Below are 12028 nucleotides of genomic sequence, written 5' to 3'. Positions count from 1 at the left end.
ACGTGATAATCACTGCACTGGGGAAATGAGTGTGAATCCCCCCCGGACAGAGGGGAACTGACCATCCATCTCTAGCTCTAATTCCCAAACAGAAAATGCTGCCAAGAATCAGCAAGTGAGGCTGAGTCTGTGGCCGCTCTCAGCGTTTGTAACCGTCACAATGCCCGGGTAATTGACGGCAGCTCCAGAACCTTAGAAGGAGAGGGTGGGACTGGAGGACCCAGCGGGAGGGACTGGTCCTCTAACCAATCAGAGTGAATGAGGGGGCGTGGCCGGGCTGTGACTGGAGCATGCGCAGTGCAGGTAATGGCGATGGAGAGGTTGGTTGATCTCTGGTATCCAGTGTCGGTTCTTTATCATTGAATCATTGAATGGTTACAATACAGACAGAGGCCATTCAGCCCGTCCTCCCTGTGCTGGCTCTCTGCAGGAGCAAATCAGCTAATCCCACTCCCTTGCCCTTTCACTAACAAGACCAGCAGCAGATATTGCCTATCCCCAGTTACCTGTGGAGAAGATGTTTGACCTTCTTGAATCGCTGCAGTCCGTGTGGTGAAGGAGCTCCCACAATGATGTTAAGCAAGGAGTTATAGGTTATTCACCCAGCAATGATGAAGGAACAGTGATAAATGTCCAAATCAACAACAACAATTTGTATTTTTATAGCACCTTTTATGTAATAGACGTTTCCAGTGTATTTCATCTTTATTTTATAAAGCAACATTTGACACAGAGTCATATAAGGAGATATGAGGACCGGTGGCCAATCGTTTGGCCAATGAGGTAGGTTTTAAGGAGTATTTTAAAGGAGGAAAGGAAGATAGAGGGAGGGGAGATTTAGGGAGGAAATTCAGAGCTTTTGGGCTTGACAGCTCAGGGCATGGACACCAAGGATGTGGTGATTAAAATCAGGAATGTTTAGGAGATTACAGAGACAGGGAGGGACAAGAGCACGGAGGTGATTATAGAGACAGTGAGGGATAAGAGCATGGTGGAGATTACAGAGACAGGGAGGGACAAGAGTATGGAGGAGATTACAGAGATAGAGAGGGACAAGCACATGGAGAAATTTGAAACATGGATGAGAATTTGAAACATGGATGAGAATTTTAAAATTTAGTTTCTTCTTAAATGGAAGCCTCTGTAGTCAGTGAGCACAGGGGTGGTGGGTGTACGAAACTTGATGTGAGTTAACACATGGGCAACAGAGTTTTAGATGACCTCAAGTTTACAGAAAAGTTGAATGTAGGAGACCGGCTGGGAGTGTGCTAGGCTAGTTAAGTTTAGGGGTAACAAATAAATGGATGAGAGTTTCAGCAGCAGATGAGCTGAGACTAGGGCGGCGTCGTGTGATGTTACTGAGGTGGAAATAAGGGGTCTTGGCATTGATGTGGACATGTGGTTGAAAGCACACTTTGTGGGGAAATATTTTGGGATGGGTGTGAACTATGGTTCAGCCTCAGACAGTTGTCCGGGAGAGGGATGGGGTCAGTGGTTAGGAAGTGGAGTTTGTAGTGAACTCTAAAGACAGTGTATTTGTTCTTTGCAATATTTAAATGGTGGAATTTTCTGCTCATCCAGTACTGGATGTCAGGACAGTGTGTGGCTTGGAGAGGAATTTGGAGATGATGATGTTCTCATCCAACTGTTGTTCTGGTCCTTCTGGGCGATGGAAGCTGAGGGTTTGGGAGATTCTGTCACACTTCTGGTCGAGTTGTAGACATGTGAAATCCCTCTCCTTTGTCGCCTGCCTCTCCCACCTCTCTCTCTCTCTCCCACCTCTCTCTCTCTCTCATCCCATAGAGGCCAGAATCTCGTGTATGTCCAGGCCGGCAGGCAGCTCCCTTTCCCTGAAGGGCATGAGAAAAGCAATTGGCTTTTTAACGACAATTCTAGTTTTCATTTTCACTTTCTCTTTGTGCCGGTCCCACAAATTACCCGATTCATTCAGCTCAATTTCACTCTCATATTTGCTTTTCTGTTTAAAATTAATTTCACAGGAGATTAGAAGTCAGGAAACACTAACCCACCTTCACATCAGGATCTGACGGAGTTGCCCAATTCATCATAATCGGAATGTCGATTTTGAAAATGGAGGGAATAAGCACCATTCACAGTGGAGAGCAACTGTACACATGTTCTGTCTGTGGATGAGACTTCAGCTGATCATCTGGCTTGTCGAAACATAAATGCAGTTACAGCAGGGAGAAACTGTGGAAACGTGGGGACTTTGGGTAGGGTTACAATTACCCATTCAAGGTGGAAATTGACAGGAGCAGTCACACTGGGGAGAGACCTAGAAGTGTGGGAAGGGAATTGCTGATTCATCCACCCTGCTGACACACCAGAGAGTTCACACTGCTGAGAACCCTTTTAAATGCCCAGTCTGTGGGAGGTGTTATTAAAGTTCCAGAGAACTGATGTCCCATCAATGTGTTCACACTGACGAGAGACCATTCAGCTGCTCTCACTGCAGGACAGGATTCAGGCGATCATCTGACCTCATTGCACATCACTGTAGTCACAACAAGGAAAGGCCATTCACCTGCTCTGAGTGTGGGAAGGGATTCACGACCTCATACTACCTGCTGACACACCAGCGAATTCACACTGGGGAGAGGCCGTTCACTTGCCCTGAGGGTAGGAAGGAATTTATTCAGTCATCCCACCTTCTGATCCACCAGCGAGTTCACAATGGGGAAGGGCCATTCACCTGCTCCAAGTGTGGGAAGGAATTCGCTCAGTCATCCAACCCGCTGACACACCAGCGAATTCACACGGGGGAGAGGCCGTTCACTTGCCCTGAGGGTAGGAAGGGATTTACTCAGTCATCCCACCTTCTGATCCACCAGCGAGTTCACAATGGGGAAAGCCATTCACCTGCTCCAAGTGTGGGAAGGAATTCGCTCAGTCATCCAACCCGCTGACACACCAGCGAATTCACACGGGGGGGAGGCCATTCACCTGCTCTAAGTGTAGGAAAGGATTCACTTGTTCATCCTACCTGCTGAGGCACCAACGAGTTCACACTGGGGAGAGACCGTTCACCTGCTCCAAGTGTGGGAAAGGATTTGCTCACTCATACAACCTGCTGAGACACCAGCGCATGCACAGTGGGAAGAGGCCATTCACCTGCTCTGACTGTGGGAAGAGATTCAGTCAGATATATAGCCTTCAGGGACACCAGCAAGTTCACACTGGGGAGAGGCCGTTCACCTGCGAAGTGTGTGGTAAGGGATTCACAACCTCATCCCAACTGCTGACACACCAGCGAATTCACATGGGGGAGAGACTGTTCAATTGCTCCATTTGTGGGAAGGGTTTCACTTGTTCATCCCACCTGCAGACCCACCAGTGGGTTCACAATGGGGAGAGGCCATTCACCTGCTCTGAGTGTGGGAAGCAATTTGCTCACTCATCCAAGCTTGAGACACCAGCGAGTTCACAGTGAGGAGAGACCTTTTAAACGCCCAGACTGTGGGAAGTGCTATAAAAGTTCCAAGGAACAAGTGTTCCATCAGCGTGTTCACAATGACGAGAGACCGTTCAGGTGCTGTCATTGTGGGACTGGGTTCAGGTGATCATCTGACCTCACTGTACATCAGCACACTTACATTAGGGAGAGGCTGCTCACTTGCTCCGAGTGTGGCAAGGGATTTACTACCCCATCCTACCTGCTGACACACTAGCGAGTTCAAACTGGCGAGAGACCGTTCACCTGCTCGAGTGTGAGAAGAGATTCACTCAGTCATCCCACCTGCTGACACACCAGCGCACTCACACTGGGGAGAGATCATCTCATGCTCGGAGTGTGGGAAGAGAGTCGATCAGGCATGCACCTTTTTGAGACACCAGCGAGTTCACACAGGGAGAGACCTGCTCCCTGTGAGGGTAGGGATTCACTCAGCCACACAGCCTGCTGTTAGACAGTCATTCACCTGCTCCCTGTGTGGGTAGGGATTCACTCAGCCACACAGCCTGCTGTTAGACAGTCATTCACCTGCTCCCTGTGTGGGTAGGGATTCACTCAGCCATACAGCCTGCTGTTAGATAGTGATTCACTTGCTCTGTGTCTGGGAAAGGATTCACGGAATCAACTGACCTGATGAATCACCAACAGGTTCATACTGGGAAACGACTGTGCAGGTGATATGAACGTGAGATTGGATTCATTAATTCATCCAATCTCTGGACACACCCGCAAATTCACACTGGGCTGAGACTGTTCATCTGCTCTGTTTGTGGGAAGGTATTCACTTAGTCATTTAAACTTCTGACTCATTAGTGAGTTCACCCTGCATAGCGGGTGTTTGTCCTGTGTGTGTGCGTGTCTCTGTGTAAAAGGATTTGATCATCATCACAGCTACAAAAATGTCAAATATAAAGTGGGGAGAGCCTATTCACCTGCTTCCTGACTGGAAACACATTTCACAATAATGGATATTGTACCTATTAGAGATCATTGAATTCATTTCAAATTGTTACAGAGTGTTTCTCCCTAAAAGCTACATATACTTTGTGTTTTTACAGAATTATCTGTATCCCTTTAAATAAGCTCGGAAACACTGAGACATTGGTTTAATGTTTTTATTTCTATTACATAACCCATTCCATACAGAGACCATGAGATTACTGGATACTCACGGGAGGACTCATCAGAAAGAGTTATGAGCACATTATTCTAATCTGATCATTCTGATGGAAGGTAGACATGGTCCAGGACACCAAGCTTTTGTGTATTAATCCCTTTTGACTTTAGTAACGTCTTGCTAAGTTGATGATAACATGTCAACACATTCTGGTTATTTGTTTATCAAAACAGGACATATTAACCCATTAATTCATCTTGTAAATGATGTATTCCTCTTTAGTGAGTCCGTGTGATACTGCCATTGTGTTTCTCATGATGTGTACCTGAATATCTCATCTCTTTCTGAAAGGCTTAATAACATCTTTGTATTCAGTTCATCTCTTGACCCTCTGGCTCAGTGTTGAGAACATACATTATCTATCCTTTCAGATAATTGATCCATTCACAGGTTCCAATCTTATCCTCAATATGACCTCCGAGAACCGACTCCTATTACAGATTCTTAATTTTAATGTGTGTAAATGTCTTTACTATTGAGAAACGTTTAATAAAGTTATTAGAATTATTCAGGTCTTCCCCACTTGTCCTCCCTCTGTCTACATTCCCCACCTCGAGGCTCAAGAAGCTTCTTCATTTTGGTAGCTTCAAAGCTTTTCTCTTGGTCAGTGAAAACATTTCCATTCTTTCTCCTTGTAAGCTGCCTTTGAATACTCTTCACCAAGCAGACCATCAATATAAGGGGAATTAACATCATCTGTAATACCAGGAGGAAAGTAAATGCTGTGATTATCCAGATGCTGTGATGTTGTTCTGTATTTTACACGATCTGTCACCAGGGATGATCACCCTGGATAACAATAAGCTGCTCAATGTTAATGTTTGTTGTTTCCTATGTCCCAGATGTTGTTCAATATTAATCTAAGGTACAGAGAAAACAGTGGAATTGTATGCCCAAAATTGCTCACAGTCACTGAAGGATAATGTTGACTTGAATTTTTATGACCTTGTGGCCATTACGAACACTGACTCTTTAACCCCAGTATTAGGTTAGCATGTGTTGTCCATCTGATAGGACAGGAAATATTCCTTTGTACCTGACTGTGGTTCACTGTGTATGAGTGTGTAGTTATGTGTTCATCGGTGTATATGTGTGTGTGTGCAGGTCTCTGCATGAAGGTGTCTGCAAGCTTGGTTTAATGTGTGCTGCTTCTTATTAGCTGTAACAAAAACCTTTCGCTCTCAGAGCAGACGATGTTGGTTTTCTGAGAATCCTACCGAATGAATTGAATGGTACCATTCAGAGATTCTTCATCTCTGAGACTCTTCCTGAAATGATCCCTGCTGTCTGTCCTGAATAATTCCATTTCATTAAGAAATGTTTACTCCACACCCACAGGCTTTCATCTCTTTAAAGCCACAAACAGAAAGGTCCAGTTTTCTCCTGGAGTTTGAAACAAATCAGCTTCCAAAATGATGCAGAGTTTCAGCCAATGAGGGAGATCCGGAATCAGCCCCGACCCTCATTCACTCCAATTGCTTGGAGGACCAGCCGCTTCAGTTGGATCCTCCAGCTCCGCCCTCTCTTCCTATTGTTCCGGGGCTGGCGTCAGTCACTCGGATATTCTCCAGCATGATGCCACCACCAAACACATCTTCCCTTCACCCCGCCCCCCCCCCCGGCGGCATTCCGTAGGGATCGTTCCCTCCGAGATACCCTGGTCCACTCCTCCATCACCCCCTACTTCTCAACCCCCACCTATGGCACCACCCCATACCCACGCAGAAGATGCAACACCTGCCCCTTCACTTCCTCTCTCCTCACCGTCCAAGGGCCCAAACACTCCTTTCAAGTGAAGCAGCATTTCACTTGCATTTCCCCTAACTTAGTCTACTGCATTCATTGCTCCCAATGCGGTCTCCTCTGCATTGAAGAGACCAAACGTAAACTGGGCGACCGCTTTGCAGAACACCTGCGGTCTGTCCGCAAGAAAGACCCAAACCTCCCTGTCGCTTGCCATTTTAACACTCCACCCTGCTCTCCTGCCCACATGTCTGTCCTTGGCTTGCTGCATTGTTCCAGTGAAGCCCAACGCAAACTGGAGGAACAGCACCTCATCTTCCGACTAGGCACTTTACAGCCTTCCGGACTGAATATTGAATTCAACAACTTTAGATCTTGAACTCCCTCCTCCATCCTCACCCCCTTTCCGTTTCTTCCCCCTCCCTTTTGTTTTTTCCAATAATTTATATAGATTTTTCTTTTCTCACCTATTTCCATTATTTTTAAACCTTTACTGCCCTGTCAGTCTTTCCACCCCACCCCCACTAGAGCTGTACCTTGAGTGTCCTGCCATCCATTCTTAATTAGCACATTCTCTTAGATAATATCACCACCTTCAACACCTCTTTGTTCCTTTGTCTGTGACATCTTTTGATTATCTGCTCCTATCACTGCTTGCTTGTCCCTACAACCACCCCACCCTCAACATCTCTCTCCCCCCACACCACCACCCCCCGCCCCCCCCCCCCCCCCGCCAAACCAGCTTATATTTCACCCCTCTCCTATTTTTACTTAGTTCTGTTGAAGGGTCATGAGGACTCGAAATGTCAACTCTTTTCTTCTCCGCCGATGCTGCCAGACCTGCTGAGTTTTTCCAGGTAATTCTGTTTTTGTTTTGGATTTCCAGCATCCGCAGTAGTTTTTTGTTTTTAACTCGGATATTGTGCACAGTGTCGATGATGGCGGACTGAAGCGGCTCCGTCGAAATTGCCAACCGGTGAGATGCCGCTGGTTGGGTCAGGAGGGAGGAACTGAGCTGGCGAGTGGATTGGGAGGCTTCAGAAACACCCCGTGTAAGCCCCAAGCCCCGATTACGAAGCTCTGATACGGCTTTGAACCAACGACAGCTGCTCGGTTTTTTCCCGAACACACAGGCCCGGGGTGACGGCTGCCATCTTTTCGGGCTCAGTGTGGGGCCCTGCGCATGCGCAGAAATTTAAGACCGGTCCCAGATCCGCCCATCATTCTGGCAGCATCGGCGGAGAAGAACTGTTGAAGGGTCAAGAGGACTCGAAACGTCAACTGTACACTTCTCCGCCGATGCTGCCAGACCTGCTGAGTTTTTCCAGGTATTTCTGTTTCTGTTTTTGTTTTGGATTTCCAGCATCCGCAGTTTTTTGTTTTTATTTTTGTTTTTATATCCGCCCATCATTCTCCCTGACTGGAGCTCCTGGTCGGCCCTTTTGCCCGAGGCCCTCTTCCTATTGATGCCGTCCTGCCGTCAATCACTCCCCGAGCATTGTGAGCTGGAGTAACCGTTATGAATAATTGTCAGCTCCTGGTTTGCAGCTGCGGGGCTTCTCCCTCCCGGGAACAGGCCCAGGTTAACGGCCGCCATCCTGGGTCAGCGAGTGGAGGATGGTTCACATCAGAGGATGGGGGAGGGGGGGACAATAAATAAGAGGTTACACTTTGGGCTCAAATCAATGAGGAATCTGATCTGTGGGAAGGAAGGAAACGCTGGGAGGTGGGCGGGGAGGATTCAGAAACACCCGCTGGAGGCCCCAAACTCCCAATACGACTCATTGATTTTATTGTCAGTCTGCAGACAGGAGCTGGAGAACTGAACCCAGGCAGAGGAGAGGGAGGGAGAAAACTGGGAGTGGAGGAAAGAAATGGTGGAGATGGTGAGATGGGTTTGGATTTCAGCCCAGGGAGGAGGGAGAGTGTGTGGGACGGGGATTTACAGCTTTGGGGGAACAAGAGAGGAAGAAATGGTCCATAGAAACTAGAATTGTCTGTTCTGAATTTCTATGCTGTACTGACAGTTAAGAGTTTTGTAAACTCCTTTTGCGGGATATTAGAAGGGGAAGATTTACAGAGGGAAGCTCAAATCAAACTTCACATCAAGATTTAAAACCGTCACTCGATTCACCAGGACCTGAATATCATCGGCAATTGAATGTGGAAGGAGAAATGCTTGTCTGTTCTGTCTGTGGGATAAGATTTCAAACATCAGTGTGACTGGAAAAACACTGAGGCACACACACACCCGAGTGAGAGTGTTCAGTGCACTGACTGTGGAAAGGGCTTTCTGAGTTACATAGCCTGAAAAAACATCACACCATTCACAGCGGGGAGAAACCATACAACTGTTCTCTGTGTAGACAAGACTTTAACTGATTATTCAACCTGGAGAGACATAAGGACTCCGCACCATGGAAAAACCATGGAAATGTAAGGATTGTGGTAAAGGATTCAATTATCCATCTCAGCTGGAAATCCATCGACCCATTCACACTGGGGAGAAGCCATTCACCTGTTCCGTGTGTGGTAAGGGATTCACTCAGACAACCAAACTCATGTCTCACCAGCGAATTCACACTGAGGAGAGGCCATTCACCTGCCCCGTATGTGGGAAGGGATTTACTCAGACATCCTGTCTTATGTTACACCAGCGAATTCACACTGAGGAGAGGCCATTCAGCTGCACTCACTGTGAAAAGAGGTTCAGGTCTTCATCTGACCTCAATATACACCAGCGACTTCACACTGGGCAGAAGCCATTCACTTGCCCTGTGTGTGGGAAGGGATTCACTCATTCATCCGGCCTTAGGTCACACCAGCGAGTTCAATCTGAGGAGAAGCCATTCAGCTGTACTTCCTGCAGGAAGAGTTTCGGGCAGTCATTCACCCTTATTGCACACCAGCGAGTTCACACTGGGGAGAAACCGTTCACCTGCTCTGTATGTGGGAAGGGATTCACTGTATCATCCGCCCTCGAGTCACACCAGCAAATTCACACTGAGGAGAAGCCATTCAGCTGCATGGACTGTGGAAAGAATTTCAGGTGCTCATCTGCTCTCCTGGCACATCAGAGAGTTCACACTGGAGAGAGACCGTTCACCTGCTCCGTGTATGGGAAGAGATTCACTCGGTCCTTCAACCTAGTGACACATGAGCGAGTTGATAAGTGACTGAGGGGGTTGGATTCTGCTGTTATCACTGCTGTTAATCACATCCAGGATTGATAGTCTGACAATATCAGGTTTGTTTCTGCTAATGTTAACAACCCCTATAACTGGCTGGAGTTTAATATTCTGGAGGTGTCACTGATACTCGGGGCTGCAGTGTCCCTTTTTAAAAGTACCATCTGTGATCGTTCCCCTTAATTCATGAACTGCTGGAAGGTCGGATCCGTTCCACAGGACGTGCATGACACAAAAATCATCACAATTTACAAAAACAAAGGGGACAGAGGATATTGCAACAAAAACTTTGTCCACCAAAGGTCCTCAGTCTCATCTACTCCTTTCATGACAACATACCCTGTCCTGTACAGTTTGACGGCTCCACTTCTGACAGTTTCAATGTGGAGAATGGAGTGAAACAGGGCTGTGTCCTAGCCCCCACTTAGTTTGGTATTTTCTTCTCCATGTTCCTGACCTTGGCCTTCGCTGCAGATATGGAAGGAGTTTCCCTGCATACTCAGTCAGATGGTAACCTCTACAATCTGTCCAGACTGAAAGTGAAGACAAAATACAGCCTGTCTCGATCAGAGACCTCCTCTAGAGTGATGATGCCGTGCTTGTGACTCACACAGAAACTCAGCTACAAAGACTCGTGGACTGTCTCTCCCATGTCTGTAATTTGTTCACCCTTACTGTAAACATCGAGAAAACTGTGGTTTGGGGACGGGGTGTCACATCTCTGCCCTTGATCACACTAAATAACACCGCGCTGGAAGTGGCCAGTGAATTCTTGGGTCCACAGTGACAGACAATCTGTTTCTCAATGCAGACCTCGATACACGTGTAGGGAAAGCAGCTCCACCTTTGGCTGACTCACGAATTGTCCATGGAATAACATCAAACTGCCTCTCAGTACTAATATGCTGGTTTGAAAGGCCTGTGTCCTCAGTACCTTGTTGTCTGGCTGTGAAACATGGACGATTTACAGTGATCAGGAAAGGAAGCTCAACAACTTTCACCTTCACTGTTTGCGGCACATTCTGGGCATCTCAGGGACAGAATCAGGAATGCGGCAGTCCTCTCAAAGACAAATCTCCCAAATACGCTGGCTCTCAACAAGCAGAGGTGACTTCACTGGCTCTGAAGAAGAGTCATACGGACTTTAAACCTTAACTATGTTTCTCTCTCCACAATTTCTGCCAGACTTGCTGAGTTTTTCGAGAATTTTCTGTTTCTACCCCATAAGAGGCTGCTGGCCTCTCTTCCATAGTCTTGTCCGTGTCTGGGTGGCCCTGGAGAGGGAGCATCTGGTGTTCATCCGTACGATTGATACCTCCCACCACCAATGGGTACCTCAGGGTACAGAGTGTCTCAGAGATACTGGAAGCAACATTCTGGTTTAGTTAGGGAGGTTCTCTTCACTCTAGTTGGGGCTTTGATGCTGATTTTGGGCTCTTTTAGTTTAATTGGACAACATATTTGAGAGAACAAGAGAAGAAAGTATGTCTCATAGAAACTAGAATTGTCTGTTCTGAATTTCTATCCTGGAGTTGACAGTGATGACTTTTGCAAACTCTTTTTACAGGATATTAGAAGGAGATGATTTGAAGATGGGAAATTCAAACCAAACATCTCATCAAGATCTGACAGAGTCACTTGATTCATCAGGAACATGGAAGGAGAAATGTTTGTTCTGACTTTGGGAAAAGATTTCAAGCATCAGTGTGGCTGCAAAAGCATCGATTCACACACACCTTAGTGAGAGTGTTCCAGTGAACTGACTGTGGAAAGAGCTTTAACGAGTTACACAGCCTGAAATAACATCACACCATTCACAGTGAGGAGAGACTGTACATGTGTTCTGTTTGTGGATGAGGTTTCAACTGATTGTCCAACCTGGAGAGACACAAAGACACTGAGATCACAAAGAAAGCGTGGAAATGTGGGGAGTGTGGGAAGGGATTCACTTGCCCATCCCAGCTGGAAGCTCATCGACGCACTCACACTGGGGAGAGACCGTACACCTGCTCCGTGTGTGGGAAGGGATTCACTCTGATGTCCAGCCTTCATTTACACCAGCGAGTTCACACTGACGAGAGGCCTTTTAAATGCTCTGACTGTGGGAAAAACTTTAAAATCTCACCGGATCTAATTAAACACCAGCTTGTTCACACTGACGAGAGACCGTTCAGTTGTCCTCAATGTGAGAAGAGATTCAGACAGTCATCTCACCTCATTCAACACCAGCGAGTTCACACCTGGGAGAGGCCGTACACCTGCTCCGTGTGGGAAGGGATTCACTTCATCATCCAACCTGGTGACACATCAGCGGGTTCACACAGGGGAGAAGATATTCACCTGCTCTGTGTGTGGGAAGGGGTTTTCTCAGTCATCAAATCTGCTGACACACCAGCAAGTTCACACTGGGGAGAGGCCGTTCACCTGCTCTGTGTGTGGGAAGAGATT

The 12028-nt window shown here is 47.0% G+C and overlaps 1 protein-coding gene across 1 annotated transcript; it reads left to right on the top strand.

The window, feature by feature from the left end:
* Positions 1-8809: 8809 nt before the first annotated feature.
* LOC144697785 (uncharacterized) lies at positions 8810-11848 on the top strand (the record flags this gene model as incomplete). Its single annotated transcript, XM_078569781.1, has 2 exons — positions 8810-9502; positions 11453-11848. Coding segments are annotated over exons 1-2 (1089 nt in total), but the record flags the coding sequence as incomplete, so codon positions are not given.
* Positions 11849-12028: the final 180 nt, after the last annotated feature.

The sequence above is a fragment of the Cetorhinus maximus genome, chromosome 23 (genome assembly GCF_964194155.1).
Source record: "Cetorhinus maximus chromosome 23, sCetMax3.hap1.1, whole genome shotgun sequence".
Classification (NCBI taxonomy): Eukaryota; Metazoa; Chordata; class Chondrichthyes; order Lamniformes; family Cetorhinidae; genus Cetorhinus; species Cetorhinus maximus.
The sequence above is the reverse complement of the archived record's forward strand: the minus strand, read 5'-3'. Positions and strand labels throughout refer to the sequence as shown.